The 17,507-nt window shown below is 42.2% G+C and overlaps 1 protein-coding gene across 1 annotated transcript; it reads left to right on the top strand.

Annotated features, from left to right (window-relative positions):
- The first annotated feature begins 15,225 nt into the window (after window positions 1–15,225).
- Window positions 15,226–16,799, top strand: LOC140271150 (amphoterin-induced protein 3). Its single transcript, XM_072366246.1, has one exon. It carries the CDS (start codon window positions 15,255–15,257, stop codon window positions 16,620–16,622), a length of 1,368 nt encoding a protein of 455 aa, XP_072222347.1. The 5' UTR covers window positions 15,226–15,254; the 3' UTR covers window positions 16,623–16,799.
- The last annotated feature ends 708 nt before the right edge of the window (window positions 16,800–17,507 follow it).

The following is a 17,507-nucleotide window of genomic DNA, read 5'->3' on the forward strand; positions in this document are numbered from 1 at the left end:
AAGCAGAGCACACATGCTGCCAGACAGTCTTTGCAACAACAGAAAAAAAATCGACAGAATCCTCCAACCTGGATTCTAGCATTTCCATTTCCACTATTTGAATGCATCAAGCAGCAGTGGAAACAGCATTATAGCCCTGGAATTGTACAGCTTTTACAAAGCACAAGTGAGCACACTCTCCCGTGTGCAATAAGCCACTTTGTTTGTTCAAAACTCACCAAGTGGCAAAAAAGCTGCTGCTGCTATCTCTGCCGTCTCAAGGGGCTAGTTAATTTTAGAAAGATAATCTCCTGCAATATGCTGAGGGATTAAGACGTAAAAAAGTACCGGCATGGGAGGATGATAAGGCTGCATAGTCATGGACTACAAGAGGGCTTCCAGTGCATTCTGGGGAATAGAGAATTCACTGTATTCAGTCTGTTCCTTTGCAGGCTGATCAGCATGCAGATCAGGAAAAACAAACACCAGTTGTGCAATGACACATCTTTATAATGTGCCACTATACCCTCTGTCCGTGAGCTACAGATGACAAGGATGATGAGGACATTTCATCTTTGATTATTAGCATAGTCTCCCAAGGCTTTACTGCAGTACTTTCTCAAGCTATTACCTGCAGGAATGCAACACTAAGGAAGGGTTGTACTTTCTATGGCTTAATCAATGTAATTTGCATATGCAGGACAGAACTCATTTTCGTGAAGGGGAGATTCTCCACCTGAGCTCTTTTTTTTTGTCCTTTCCAAGGAATCTCTCTTTTACTAAACGATCCCTTGACTATATTCCCCTTGCCAGAGAGAATAAAGCCAACTCAGACTGTGTGCAGAAGGCAGGGGATACTACAGGGATGTTTGGACTCAGTGTGAAAGTGCAGTGTGATGCAGAGAATAAAGGCCTCTGCAAGGTTGAGCTGATATTGGGGAGAGTGCTGAGCAGGCCTGCCATAATGCTGTTTGTGTCTGGATGTTTACCAAACAGCAAGCTCCAGGTGAATAACAAAGTGTGGATTTGCAGGAATCAGGTTCAAAGTCAGTGGGACCACAGCGCTGGGCCACCCGCTTGCTTGTTGGGCTGTGGCCAAGGTTTTCAAAAACCCAGCTGGTGTAAAAAACCAGGCCTCTCCTGCCGATTCTCAGCTGTGCTACACAGAACATACGAGGTGGAAAAATACAGGCAACCAAACTGAAGGAACTCTTCCTCTGTCAGGGGGATCTGTGTCATATTGAAGGGATGCTGAGCATAAAATAACTGCGTTTTGAAACATCCCTTAAGACCCCATATTGTTGAGACAACCTTTTCCCTCTCGCAGGTTCCATTCTGTAAAAGATAAGCAAATTTACCCTGTCAGACAAATGTGACTTTTCTGGTGCAGGAGGGGCTTAAGAAGGTAGCGTCATAGGTGGACAAGGCTGATAAGATGACAACCGGGACTGAAGGGAAGGAGAGTGGGATTTCTCCTGCCTTTTTATTTCCAAACATCTCTTATGTAAAGATCCACAAACAGGGTGAGGTTTGATGGGCAATGGCCTGCCTTCACTACACTGGTGTTCCTCTTTAAGCCTGTTTCTTTACGGTAATATTTACCCCAGGGTGCTGTTAGGCTATCAAATGCTATACAGACACATTATAATCAGTGCTGCGTGGCCGTGGAGCCCCGTCATTTAAGCCACACTTCCACTCTGTCAGCCACATCACCAAATTCCATGACAGGCAAACCGCAAGGTGTGTGTAACGGAGTGCAGACAAAGTGGCAACACTAAAGGCATCGCAGATCCAGACTGTACCTAATTTCTTAAGCTGCCCATTGAGTTTCACAGCAGACGAAAACTTCACACTTATGGCAGGAAATTACCCTCCAATTCACAGACACAGTATATTCAGCAGTGTATAAAATGAATAGCTCTTTTCGGAAAAGCTTGCATCTTCTAGACACTCACGTCTGCAGCAGTGAGCCGTGTGTGGCATGTTGGTGTGATGTAATGCAATGTGAAACTCTCTGGGGCTCAGCGACGCCATACATGAGACGCTTTAACACCACCAGCCATTCGAAATTTACCTGCAAAAGGTGACGGAAGAAGAAAGCAGTATTATTCAGCTTGAAAATGGCAACACTGGCCAGAGTCTCCCTAAATCAGATTGATGATCCATTTTCTCTGCCCCGGGGCCACAGTAATGTAAGGGCCTGGGATCCACGGAGGCTGCAGAGAGACAGATGGGACCTTGTCTGACATGACCTTGCTGAGCTAATATTTCTCCCAAGCCTTGTCTGTTGCTTCATCATTAAAGGTGCAATGACCATTAACATTGGGAGAATACTTCAAAGACACTGTTTACCTGGACAAAACACAAATGGGGTGAAGAAAAATTGCAGCAGCAGAATAACAAGTGAAAGAGGGATTGTTTGGCAAATGGTCAGTGTCGTGTGTTCGGAGACGTCTTTGAAAGCCATGTAGTGCTGTGCATACGCAGCATGTCAACAGTATCTATTTTTAACCTGGATATGCACAGCTCACTTACAGTATGCTGTAACTGATAGTTCTGAAAAAAAAGGAACCGTTTATAGATCAGAAAAACTTTGTCTGTAACTAACTAACTAATTAATAAAAAAGTTTATACATTAAGAGTGAACCAGGGATTGGTCTCAAAAAGTATTGTTCAGAATGTTTGTCGGATGACTTCAAACAAGTGTCTTCAGAAAAAAGAAAGAAATGAAACCATTTGTTGCAGTTTTACCCTTAAACACTGTGGTGCATCATGGGAAACGCTCTACAGTCCCGCTGTGGATTTAGGCTGCTTCTCGGTTTCTTCGGGGCTCTATGGGGGGGGCACACCATCTGTTGCAGGGCTCCTTATTTTTCTTGTGACTACAGCCACCTCTTTATTACTCTAGCGGTCTGTGTGGAGACAGAGCAGAATGAATTTGGGTCACATCCGATGCCTCCCTAATGGTATTACCAAACAGAACTCTGGATATTTAAAGAGTTGCCCAGCACTGTATAGTTTAAAGGATACCTTCACAGTGTTAACCTTAAATCAAGATGTTTTTTCTTTTAAAAATTCCAACATTTATTACTATCAGTCTTCACCAAGTCAAAAAGCTAAAGGCATTCAAAACATTTAAGTCCCGCCCATACGGTACCATTCGAGCTTTTAATTTAATTCCAGCTGCCAGTTGTTGCAGAACTCTGACAACGAAAAGTTTGTCTGTGTTTCCGTGGTAACAGTCTGCAGACCGGCGTTTCCGGGGTTAACGATTACTGACGTGTCACAGACACTCGGTAAAAAAGGACAGTGTCATTTTCAAAATATGCTGAGCTGGCAAAAGATGCTAAACGTCCCCGGTCTACTGAGCCGTCAACGTGTTGAGGTTTTATTGGTCGGAAGATTATGTGTGCTTACATCTAAGTTATTACAGTTATTACAGCCAAGGTCTTTCTAATTCTGGCTTTATGTTGACTGCTAATAAGAACGTTGATTGGTCACTTAAATGTATATATTTTTAACACACTGAACATTAAGGCATTGGAGCAAGACCATTACCCAGTGCTGACACAGCATGGTGTGGAGAAAAGTCTGGGCACACTGAGCTCAGTTGTGAAATAGTCTCTTCAACACATTCTCATTTGCAACTCTTCACATACTACTGGCACTTGGTCAATAGCCCTTCAATCAATTTCTCCATGCTGAAAGAACTACTTTACTGTTGCATAAGCTCAGCTATCCTAGGATAGCTTCTGTGGCTGCAAAAAGCAAATGCTGTGAGCAAAAGTCATTCTATGGTGCATGTTTATCAAAATAACAATGGATCACAGCGAAAAGGTCAGAGCGGGAGGAAGCATCCCAACCTCCCAAGCATGCAGCACATGTATGAGACAGCTTTTTTTTATCCTCCCTTCCACTTCTACCACATCCTTACTCAGTAAAAGCAGTTGTTTAGCGTCAGCACAACTTTTATGGTTTGGCATTAAAACACACACACAAAAAAAATGCAATTTTTGCAGAAAGTTTCCCATTGACGTTACCCACGTTGCCATGGCAACAGGTGCTGCAACTATTACATTACAAGCTTGTTAATGATGCTTCAGGGCTACGCTGCATGGTAGAACTGACACAGCAGGCTCAGTATACACCAGGTAAAGGGTTGGTCTCGATATTGAGACAAACACAACATCTCTTCTTCCATTAAAACTGTAAATACATATATATAATATTTACCACCGGGCCAATTCGCACTCACCCTTCTCGTGGATGTATCCTTGCTACATGTTCAACGTGGCAGTTTGTTTTATCACGCCTTTTTTTTTTAAAAAGTATACTTTGAACTTTAAACTTTAAAATAAATCTCCTGACATTAGGAATAGCTTGTCATTCCAGAGTGGGTCCAGAAAATATGGTCTATGAAGCAATCCAGCAGGTCGCTGTTACCACCAAGCAGTAAGAGAGAGATAAGCAAATAATCAAAACCGAGAGGCGAGGGCCAGCTTCAGGCAGACTGTACTGACAGATGGGCTCCCACTTTTCTTCTTTGTACCCCTCCTGTCATTCTTTATCCAACAAAACCGACGTACTCTGTTGATACGTTTTGGCTTTCACAGACCTATTTCTCTTTTATAACCTTTCAGCTACTTTAGTGCTCAGCGTACAATAAAGCAAAAGAACACCATTCAAACCCAAATTCCCTTATCCACAGTTTCTTATCTCTCATTAGTTTTGGCCTGTGATGAGTGCTAAGGGGTTTGCAACGGGGATTATCTATTGAAATATGGCTTCATTTTGGAAAGACTTTATCAGCAAAGCTATTTAAATTTTGATAATGAAGAACACTGTAAATCCCCCAAGTGCGCTTGTACCACTGTGTACACACAGCACAACAGAACGCAGTTGTCCACAATCATTGTGTAATCACTCAAACAACAGTACGCATGCAAGCCCCCGAGCCTCCAGCCACTCCCCAGGCAGACCAGCCCACGATATTTTCTGGGCTTGTGATTTGTTTTGGGATCCAAGCAATAAGTAAAGCCTCCTTGTGGCCTTGTAGCCAGATTGAATTGCAAAAAACGTTGCACCTGGTGCAGCAAGAATGGAAAGTAGAGACAGCGTTGCTGTCTGTATACACTATCTGATGGCTGCAACCTTATTGAAAATCTGATAATGATATTTGGGGAGCTTAATGGTTTCCCTCTGCTGGCGACAATCAGTCTCACTCAATCCTGTTTTCATACCCACTGCCCCCCCACCTCACCTCCCCTTCTCTTTTTCATCTTCTCTTTCACAGCATGCGGCCGACAGAAATGCATGATATACAGCTGCTTCACTCAGTTATAGAACCCAAGGCCCCACATCATTTTTTCTTAGCATTTTGTTTTCAAGTAGAATTAATGTCTGGTTTATTGAATAATCAATGAGCATCACTGCAGGTGATCAACACAAGCCTGCCCGCTTGTTATGCTTATTCTATTGCTCCATTACACTCAGATTCAGCAGGGAGAAAGCGCGCCTGGAACTGGCAGGGATTCTTTGTTGTGCTCGAGGACACATCAGCAGGAAATGTATTGCTGTAACACAGGCTTGAACCTTGACCCTGCCATGAAAGGAGGTTCTTTTTGCTTATTAAACCCATTGCTTCCTTATAGGACATAAAAGATGCCAATACCTGTTGTATGCTCTGAGCCTCCTACTAGCATCAAGGTATATTGACCTATTTTCCCCTCAGGCGACATTAAAGATTCATCTAATGAGTTCCAATGACGTATAACACGCCTCACTGAAAGATGCCGTTCTACATTAAAAGTCAAGTGTACCTGCTGCTGTGGCTGACTTTTACAGGAAACAATACATCACCCATTCTGAAATACCTGGAGGAGTTCGAGTCCCATTGGCATTTTCATTGTAACGCATTTGCAATAATTAACAGATCTAACTTTCTTTTAATTGTGATTAATACCAGAGTAGAAGATGGCATTATTGAGCCACGCATTGAACTGCGCTCATTAGATCGACTTTCCTCAGCACACCAACACAGACTGCTGAGCAGGACTGCTGAAAGGTTGCTGTCATCGTTGTATAATTTAGCTGAAGAACAATTATGAAATCGTCTCATAGGAGGGTTTTCTAATGAGAAGAATGAGAGTGACACTATCTTCTCCGTGGAACTGATCTAACTCTTAAAACATGAAGATCCACTTGAATACAGCCCATACAATCAAATTAACCCGCCTTCCAAATGTTTTAAAATACAGTTTTTATTTACTTGAATTCTACTTTTATTCTCAATTTTTATGTCGTTTTCATATGTATATAACTGTGAGTGCAACTGAAAAGGAAAGTTTTTCCCTTACAAACCTTCTCCTTCGACAACCTTCTGTCAGCAGTTCTACCAAAAATGTTTTCTTGTGATGTTTTGTAGAGACACAAATTAAAAGATCTTTATTTATCCAAAATGGAAATTGTGTTTTTATTATGGATGTAAAATTTCCATCTGGACATGTATGTATGAGCGATCTAATAATAATCAAGGTCACATACCTGTATGATTACACCATATAATCAATTGCATGGGTATATTTTAAGGATAGCAGATCTATTTTTTATGGCACAAAATGGCTACTTAACTTGGAAAGGCAAAATAACTTAGACCCTCTTTCAATTCTCGAGTTTATGTATCAAAAAAGGAAGAAAAAAATCCCCTGTCATCCTTATAAACCCAGCAGAGCTCTGAGATCCAAGGACTCAGGTCAGCTGGTCCAGTCCAGAGTCCAGACTAAACCTGGAGAAGCAGCATTTAGCTGTTTTTCTCTAAACAAGTGGAACAAACTGCCAGAGGAGATTAAACTGTCACCAAATGTAGACATTTTTAAATCCAGGTTAAAAACATTTATTCTCTCATGTGTCAATATCTTTTAATTTATCTAAACTATTGCTTATTTTTAATCATTTTATTTTAATTGTAATTATTTTATTTCTTTCTTTTTATATTATTTCATGTATTTTTAATGCTTTTTCCGCTCCCCGCTGCAATGCTTTTATTTATGTAAAGCACTTTGAATTGTTTTGTACATGAAATGTGCTACAAATAAATTTGACTTGACTTATCAGGTCTTGGATTTAAGCAAATAAAATCTTCGATGAACACCAACACCACCAATACATGATATATTAAATTGGGTCATTATTTACTGAACAACAAAGCCAAAATGCAGAAACAGTGTATGAAACACAAAGTGCAACATTTGATTCAACAGCTTGTAAAACCACCTGTACTTACCATCTTAATTCCTATGACAGCAGGAAGGATGTTCTTCGTTTTCTACACACTGCTCCTGCATTTCAAGGTCCAAGTCAAATGTTGTTGTACATGTGAGGTTGTATTTACCTGATTTTAACATCTGGCAATGACCAACTTTTTGTTTTTTTATGTCTGATACTTTTCTGATGCTTTTCTAGTCTAGCCGACCACTCAAAGCACTTCTAACACTACACTGAGATCATATTTTGTTATTGTTACTGTCATGTACATGCAGGGAAATACACAGAATTAGTCCTGTGCATTTAAGCCATCCACGTTGGCACCTGTTGAACCCATGCACAGGGTCACACACTCATGGAGACAGATGCCATACACTGGAGCGGTGGGCAGCCATTCACAGCACCCAGGGTGTGCGGTGCCTCAAGGGCACCTCGGCCAGGAGGAGGACTGCCTCTGCTCAACCTGCCAGTTCATCATTTGAGTGGAGAGAGTGGAAATCAAACCGCTAACCTTCTGCTTATTGGACGACCTTCTCTAACCACTGAGCCACAGCCACCCATCTCACCCAAACTCATACAGCACCTCTCAGCCTGTGCATAACTACGTGCTTCCTATCCATTCACACATTCATACATCGTAGACAACGTGGGGTTCAGTGTCTTTTCCCGAGCAAGCTTCGACATGTGGGCCGGGGAAGTCTTCTGATTGGTGGGCAACTGCTCTTCCTCCTGAGCTACAAAACCTCACATGTTTTTGTTTGTCACATGACTTTAGGTGGAATCATCAGGCTGAAATTGTTACTATACTGAACATGTCTGACAACTGTATGGAAAGGATGCTCACAGAGACAAGCTTTTTTTTTCCTTTTTCTTGTGGATTCGATCATCCTCCCTCTCTATGGCTGTGCAACTTGCCTCAAGCCCAGAACAACTGCTAGAACTGATTTAATTACTACTCCTGCCAGGCTGAGTATTTAGCTGGTTCTTGACTATTTCGATGGGGAAGTTGAATCTGACTTAAGCAGGAGGACACAGAATGATAAATAAATTATCTCCACAGAGTAGGTTTCTCCAATCTAGGACAGCAATCTTCGTCAGAAAAGTTGGGTTTCTTTTCTTGCATCCCAGCAGTCAGTCAAATAAAAGTGAGTTGCACTGCAGTGGTTCTAATTATAAAAAGCACAAACCCAGAAGGAAAAAGTTTCCATCAAAAAGATCCATCAGTGATGCTGTCAGGGATTTATAATAATAACCTGTCAATAGCCTGTTAATTGCAAACATGAGCCCTGCTATAGGTGCAGTTATTTATTATTTATTAAATGAAAATAAACGCTTTAAGCTTAAAGATTGTGGTTTGTGTGCTTTTGTTGTTTTTTTGATGATCCTTTAAGAAAAAAAAAATAATAATTTGAAAGTTAATTTCAATAAGTGAGGCTCAAAAGGTAGCTGAAAACAAATATGCTGAAAGTCCAAATACAGTGGATTCCCACGAGAGCAGGCAAAGTCCTTTGAAGTGGGGTGCAAAGTTGGGACTACTTCCAGAAGACCTATCTACTTCGCCAGCTTCAGCACTCAACAGCTCCATGATTAAAGCCAGTCTATTTCATTGATTGAAAAGGCAGGGGGAAAAAGCCCCAAACCTTTCTACTCCTCAGTCTGTGCTTCTCCATCTGTAAAAGTGGCAGAAAACCTTGACCATGTCCAGGTAATTTGGGTGAAGTGGGTCTTTCCTGTTGCATTCAGTAACTCTGGCCATGCTCTGTTACCTCATCTCATCAGCTGGGAAAGTATTTGTGCTTGTAGCTGCAGAGAAAGCGGGCACGAGTTAAATTGAGTTACCTGTTCAGAGATGGTTTCATTTTCTACGGATGGGCCCAGAGATCCTTGATGGAACTGCAAACCACCCATCACCCTACATGTCCCCCAGTGTCTGTCTGAGCAGAGAGAAGTGACACTGCAACAGTGGTGTGGCTCAGGTGGCACAGACAGCATACTGCAGGATCCATCACACTTTGTCAAATGTGGAGTGAAGAGAGATAAACCTGCTCTGCATCTTTCACATGTCTAAACAACTCTGTTTCTGTACGTGGTTTTTATACAAATTAACACGACATACTGCCTGATGCAGTCTTTAACCAGCTTCCCTCATTCTTTGGAGAAAATAAATAGTCATGCATGAGGACACATGCACATCTTATCAAGCATTTAAAATGATAGGCTACACATCCACTAAGAAAAACACATAAGGATTAATCTTACAGCAGTGATTTATATGAGATGTCTATATTATGTAAGTGAATCCATGTTGATAAGGGAATAATGAATTTTTCTAAAATATGTCAAATCTACCTTTAGTGATATGGGAAGGGAGCTGTTCTGAGGCTAATATTTTTGGTTGTCTATGACAATTACCACAGGGCAGGAGATGAAAAGCAGAGAGGAGAAGTGTAAAGAGCTGATGTGGGGAGATAAGAGTTAAGAGGATAAACAAAAAGAGAGAAGTGAATGAGGAGGGGGAAAGTTGGAAGCAGGAAGGAAGGGGCTGGGAGATATGGGGGAAAGGAAAGAAAAACAGAAGATGAGGAAAAGAGGAGGACAGAGATGAGAGCATATAAGAAAGAAAAAAAAGCTGACAGCCTGCCACACCAAAGTCACATCACACAATTTACTGTGTTCGGGTCCATAATGTTTTATTGCACGAGCAGTGATAGCACAGTAGTCAGTAGCAATCTCATTTCACAACCCATATCCTTCAGTAATGTGAACACAAAGGGAGAGGCAGAGCCATTAGCAGCGTCCACTGCTCATCTACTGCTACTAATGCATAATTGGCTTTCATGGAATGAAGCAAGAAAGGATAAACAGCAAGCAATCATATTAACTCCTGTGAATTCTAATTGAAATCTGTTAACTATCAACAGAGATAATAGAGGCTAAGGAGATGTGGGACAGTTCATAGCCCGAGCCCTCTCTCCTGCATGTTGTTCTCCATGAACTGATACATGTGAAGACATGGGTTTGGATTAGAGTCAAGAGTTAAACATTTGCACACTGAGGTTTTACATCACAGAGGGACTTTATTCTAACCTAAATCTGTTCTGGTTTCTTCACACAGCGTGATGTAAGTGGATTGGAAACACAAGAAGCGCATGTCAATGTTATCACGAATTAAATTAATCCAAGAAATGAAGAGACGATCAATACCACTCTCATACACATCTGGGAAATATGAAGCTGCAGTCAGTTATTAGCTTAGCACAAAGACTGAAAGCAGTTCTTGATCACCAGCTTGCCTCTGTGCAAAGGTAACAAAGCAAGTTTAAGTGCATTATTTAGGCTTATTTAATCAGCTATGTGTTAGTGCAAGACAAGTCCTAAAAGAGCAACTGGCCAAGAAACAATCGTACAATATCCCACATTAGAAAAACATTTTGTCATTTTTAATTCTGTGAAGTTCCACACGCAGGTTAAGATTAGCTGTAAATGAGTATTGCAGCATTATGATGCTAAATGTGTGCTATATATTTTCCAAACATCCTGTTACACAGCAGTGATAGACTCAGAAATCTTATGTCAGACCTACATTCACATGCATATTACTTTGACACTTACCTAAAGATTTTTACATATGAGTCGCATCCCTCAGGATGGCAGCCTCACTCTCCTGCAGCAGCAGCTGCCTCCGCCCTGCACAAACTTCTAGGAAGGAGCTCAAAGAACACAACAAAGAGTCTTCTGTGATACAAATCTGATGGGATCTGTGGGAGGCGAGCCCAATCCACAAAGACCCCACGCCAGAACCCATGGGGCTCAACAGAACATGCTGCTAACATCCCGGTACACTCCAGGACATCCTGAGATGTCCGTTGTGTATGATGGGACTGCTTGGAGATTTTTTTGGCAACATGATTAGAACCTACTCAAAATAAGGTGGGTGGTCATAACTATTTATTTTTTTTGTTCTTATTTTGCAGTTAAGGACGAAAAAGTCCGATAAATCCATCCCAATTCCAGTTGAGCCTTAACACCACTAGATGGTGTGCTTGTCTCTTCACACTTACTGTACACCAAATGCAAGATGTGGGCTGAGTGGAACAAATATCTAGCTGGAGATAGATTCATATTGTGTTTAAGTATAGTCTTCTGTGTGTGCAGCTCAGATTATGCAACATAAAAAACTACAATCACCAGGATTTGGTGGTTTTCAAGTGGAGCACTCTCAGATAATGCTCTCCAATCACCACAAAGGCAGAGCATATGCAGCAGCTGAGCAGTGCTTTGTGACAAGTACACAGTCCCCTGCGTCTTTAAACTCCTCTTTAACAAAGAGCTCATCCACACTGTAAATACACTGAATGAAGGAGGAGAGATAATAGCCATACCCCTGGAACCTTTGTCAAGACATTGAGTCATTCATATTTCAAAACCTGGCTTCCTGCTGACCTGCTGACAAAATGCTATTGAAAGAAAGAATAAATAATGAACAAAGGTGCATATGTTCAGGTTCAGGGTCTCACTACCTACTGCTGGCTTTGCAGAGCTGCCTTTGGATGTCAGTGCGCTACTGTGGCAATCAGACCACCTTGTGGCTCTCCCAAGCCCCCCCCCCACCGTCCCCGAGACAATTATTTGTTCAATAATTAGCATAAAGTTTGACATTTATTTCCCGGGTTTGCCGCAATTTATCTTTCAAATAACATTACGCTTTGGTTTATGACATTAACGCAGAATTCAATCAAGATTTACCTTGCAGTGTTTTCCTCACGCTGATGATGTGGTGTACTCTCAGCAGAAATATGTTTGTGCTGATTACTCATTCATTATTGCTGCTTTCTATTTGTGTAATGGTACCCTTGCACAAAAAGATGGTTTTCTAACAGAATAAAGGCTTAGAAAATACTCTTTCTTTAAAAGCAAAGGAAGTATTTGCAGGTAGAGAGCAAGAATAATGACAGAATAAGTCCACCTGCATTTCTCTGATGTTCAACAAAACACTTCATCCTTTTGCAAGTGTGAAACTTTATGTTATCAACTCTGTGTGCTGCTTCTCAAGGGCAAGATAAAACACACTTCCCTGAGCTAGAGAGCGTTTTCTTTTCCCCATTTGCTCTTTCCTCTGCAGCAGATGGTAAAGAGAAAATCACTTTCTGCTGGAGGCAGGATGCATCGGGGTCAGGATTTAAGCTTTGAGGTCCACTCTAAACCTGGCTGACTTGACAGGACTATTCTGCATACTCTGAGTCTAATCACAATATATGAGAAAGATGAAGGCAGGATTTGTAGAGCAGCTTGATACAAAGATACTGATTGGATTAGGGATCTTACAGAACAGCAGGCCAGAGCCCCACACTGCAGCCCAACACATACAGAAACATGCAGAAGGAAACAGAGACTAGAGACAAGTGAAAGGAGGAGGAGATTAAGAAGCTGTAATATTGACATTCCAGGGAACCTCATTCACATGCGATTACAGAATATTACTATTTGATGGAACTCTTTAAGTGAATAAGGTACATAGAATCTTGTTTACAGCTTTATGATTGCATACAAAACTATTGCATCCTTCACAGGTTAACGGAAAAATAATGAGGATCTGAAAAGTTCGCCTTATGTCCACATTAGCAAAACAAGTGCTGCCTGAGAATGAAAAAAGGATAGTTTTCCTGCAGAATAACAATGTGGCTAAAAAGCAAATACTGTGACATCTCGCCTGCATTCCAACACTTCTTATTCTAAAAGCCTCATGTGCCAAACTGTGAATCATTACCAGCTTATGCAGATGAACGCTGGTTTATAGATTGTATGTGACCCATTTACAAGCAGGGATACACACACACAATTAAAGCAGCTCATTCAACAAACAATAGTGTTACATAATGCCTCAAAACAATAAATGAAACATGAGATGTCTTCACAGTATGCCAAAGCTCACTTTGCAGGAAAATAGACAAATTACTCTGAGACCATTTGAGCCACATTATATACCCACACAAACACAACACCTACACAGAAGGCCTGCAAAGAATGCCTTTCTAACATATCTCAGATGCACATGTGTGGGTGTGTATCTTACATGTTGCAGCCAAGCTGATGACTAGCCTTGGGACAAGATTGTGTGTAATGTCACAATGCCAAACAAGCCGATAGCTTTCAACAAAAATACACCCAAATATGTGTGTTTTGGGTTTTTTGTGCTTAATCCTTTCTTTGACACTGAGGAGGGATTTTTGAAACCAATCTCTGACTGAAGCATTCCTATGGACTCCACGTCTTCCTCCACCAGCCCACCTTCTGAGAAGTGAAGCCCATCCAGCGAATCTAAATCTATCGGGAATCAGCTCCACTGCGCTGTGTGAATGAGAGAGTGGGAGTCAGTCAAAGCCGCGAGCTCTCACAGAGAGGGAGGTGGAGGGTTGGGGCCACTGGTAAGGAGGTGGCTGCTGGGAGGCAAAGCTAATTTACTGTGACAGAAATCAAAGCTGTCAGGACCACCATGACCAAGCAGCATGGACAGTATATATGCAGTCAAACCAGGAGCCAAGGGAAAGGAGGGATGTAGGTGGCTCAGAAAGAAAGAGGACAGATGTACTGCATAAGGCACTTATAGAGAAATGTGTCTACGTGTCAATGTGTGTGTGGGGAGGGGAGGGCGGTGGGCAACATCCACCCAGTCGAAACCCTGTAAACAGAATAAAACAAGTAACAAGTAACAGGTAACATGTTACAGGTGAGAAGAGCCTGTCTGAGTTAGAAAGACCAACACCCACAGAGCCTCGCGCTAATTTTCAATCCCCTGAGATTGTTGGTGAAAGGGCACCGGATAAGGCATGAAAAATTCATGACGAAAGCTTGTGGGTTCTACTAATCTGCTAGAAAGCAGAATACTGAATGGAAAAGAATATTGATAGTAAAATTGTAAATACAGTGCAGGGGAGGAGCGGCCAATGGCATCATATCTTAGTGATGAAAGATGGAGACACAAGGCTGGTCTCTAAATGACACAGGGAAGGAGGGGGGATTGTGGGAGATTAAGGGAGCTCTGTGCCGTTTGTTATACACTGCAAAGCACCGCGGTACGTCTGTCGAGCGGCAGTCTTATTTGGCATAAAGAGAAAGTCAGCAGGGGGACCGTAGACAAGACGTAACTCCTTGGGTGCTGCTGGTGGAGGATCCAAGAAGAAGATAAGGATCAGACTGCAATGCTGGGGGGGTTCATTAACAGGTTGCCACTTTGAAAGGACAAAAAAAAAAAAAGAGATTAATTTTTTTCATAAAGCAGGTTTCTTGGAATTTTGGATTTCTTTTTTTCTTCTTTGATATTTTGGAGGGGGGGACTGGATTAACGGAGTTAGCCAAACTGCTCACTTGTCTGGAAGAACTTTTTACCCTCCTGCTTTCACATTCATGCAGACTGACACACGTCAGTGGCAGGAAATCTGCTCAAACTTCCAACCATTCGATGGCAACGCAGAGGAAACTTTCGTTTAAGGTGAAGCATTCCCTTCCATGACATTTAATCCCCACGCTTTCAAACTGTTCTGTTTGGTGGATCGACAGGAAATTAATCAGCAACATTTTTGAAAAATAATTTGTGACTTAATTTTAATTTTAAAGGGGAAAAAAAAGGTAAATCTCCATTCCAGTAAGTCAGACATCCTCTTTTTTTTGCCCTCAGAGAAAACTATCTGGCGAGGTAATAAAAATCACGCTTAATTGCATAATTACACATAATTTGGAGTGAAAGAATGATTACTGCAATAATAAATGTAAACATAGTCTGAGGCGATTCATTCTAGGCAAAAATAATCTCTGGATATTCCAGCTAACTTCCTCTCCTGACAAAGAGCTCTTGTGATGAATTAACCTTGAAGTTACCTAAAATGTCTGCTAATATGTCAAAGCTCCAGCAGCTCTCTAAAAGGATAACCCTCTAATATTTCTTGACATTTCTCATTTGATTCTCATCCAACCAGGAAGGATTAGAAACCTCGAAGGATTTAACTTCCAGAACCATGACCTGTGGACAATCTCGAGGCTTTTTTCTGCTGCTGTTCTGTCTCCTCTGCAACTCTGGGCAGACCTGCCCATCCGTGTGCCTCTGTACATCTGACACAGTAAGCTGTAGCTCAAGCGGTCTGGCGAAGCTACCACGGTCCCTGCCCTCCTTCTCTGTCACCCTCGACCTCAGCCACAACCAGCTGTCCTGGCTGGGTCCAAGGAGCTTCAAAATGATGCCCAGACTAGAAAACCTCTGGATGGCCCACAATCAGATCAACGCCCTGAGTTATGGTGTGTTCCAAAATGCCTCTGGGCTAAGGTGTCTTGACCTATCCTCCAACAAGCTGCAGGTGTTGGAGCAGCACTACTTCCAAGGGCTCTGGAGGCTGGAGGAGCTCCGCCTCTTCAATAATAAGATCATGCAGGTGGAGGCCGGCACGCTGACCCATCTGAGCAGCTTAAAAAAGGTCTACTTCAGCTTTAACCAGATCACATACTTCCCTTTCTTCTCTATCCAAGATCACAGTCATCCATTCCTAGCCATGTTAGACCTGTCGTCCAACCGTCTGACACGTCTGCCCTGGGAGGATGTGAAAGCTTTGCCTGGGTTGGTGCAGCGGGGACTGTATCTCCACAACAACTCTCTGATCTGTGACTGTGCCATGTACAGTGTGTTCTGGCACTGGAATCTAAGGGGTTACGACTCAGTTAAGGACTTTGTCGATGAGCACACCTGTAACATCCATGGGGACCCACGAGCGTCCATCAAATTCCTGCATCACAACCGCGTCTTCCTTAACTGCACTGTGGAAAAAGCAGTCATGCAGCCGGTGACAGTTCTCCTCTCCAGCGTGTTGGTTTTGAGGGGAAAAAAAGTGCGTCTGGACTGCCAAACATCCCTGAGTGGCGCAGACCTCTCATTTACATGGCTCTCCCCCAGCATGGGTTTTATCACCCCGGCTGGTACAAATGGCACATTAATTAGCATGTTTCCAAATGGTACCTTAGAGATCGCAGAAACCTCAGTCAACGACTCAGGTCTGTACATATGCACAGCTGTGGATATTAAACAGGCGCTGAATGCAACTCGGGAGGTGAATGTGACCGTTCTTCTGCCTGCAGCAGAGTCATTCAACACCGGCTACACAACACTGTTTGGCTGTATAGTGACTTTGGTCCTCATCCTCACGTACCTCTTCCTGACTCCATGCCGCTGCAGCAACTGTAAACAGCCTGCAGCAGCCTACAACCACAGTAGCCTATCATCTGTTTTCTTCTCCTCCACGAGAGACCAACCCAAGGTTGAAACTTTTAAGCAAGTGGCATTCATGGAGCCTGTGATAATTGAAGAGGAAGCAACAGAATGGCTACCTGAAAGCTGACCGCCCAAACCTTTGTGTAAACTCCTCACTCAGGAACACTTAGTCAGATCTATTCAAGTGTTCATGTAAAGTGTTAAGGAACCTCATGTTTCTGTGAAAGGGCCTCCTGAACAGAAATAAGGAAGCAATCTTCTGTTCCAGTTCTTACCTTTCTGTCTCGTGACCAAAGAGTAGAAATAAAAGTTTCAGCTATGGTTTATTACAGTCTCTGTAGGACCATCATCGGTTTTAAATTTCCTGTGGACTAGCACTGAGAGGAATATTTTTTCTTTGATCAGAGTGACTCTGACAAACTTCAAATTGCACCCCCCCACCAGCAACAAAACAAAGAAAATGCAGCTGAATGCCTGTGTGGACTGTGGAAAATAACAGACAGAAACAGAAAACTGCAGTGTGAGAGGATGCATCGGATGCTGTTCAAATATGTAGCCAAAGCCTAGAAACTCGTTAAACTCTACCCTGAAAACATCCCCATTTTCCTAATAAAGGATTCATTTCTACATTATTACCTACCATGGTGACTTCTTTTTGGTTTTAAAGGCATCTTTTTTTTATGATTTCCTCAAAAGCTTCTGTGCTGCAGCTATACCTTTCATCAAACATTCAAAAAATCTTATCTATCATAAAACAGAGGCGCCCCCGGCACTAAGCAATCATACATATACATGTCACATACTGTAAAAACCTGTTGCAGTAATCTGCCAGTGAAAGCAGTGAATCTCTGTGTATGCTCTGCTTATCTGGCAGATAGTGAAGCACTAAAATCAGTGTCAACACACACAAAATAAACAGCAATTTGACTGCTTTTCAAAGACAGCATCTCTTTGATAACCCACAGCAGGGCACTTTGAACACTGCAGAACAAACGCAAGCACTAAATTTGAA

This window comes from Leuresthes tenuis, unplaced genomic scaffold (assembly GCF_036924035.1).
Source record: "Leuresthes tenuis unplaced genomic scaffold, fLeuTen1.0.hap1 SCAF_16, whole genome shotgun sequence".
In the NCBI taxonomy this organism is placed as follows: Eukaryota; Metazoa; Chordata; class Actinopteri; order Atheriniformes; family Atherinopsidae; genus Leuresthes; species Leuresthes tenuis.

Coding starts and splice junctions, on each gene's coding strand:
- LOC140271150 (XM_072366246.1), top strand. CDS start 15,255: ATGACCTGTGGACAATCTCGAGGCTTTTTTCTGCTGCTGTTCTGTCTC.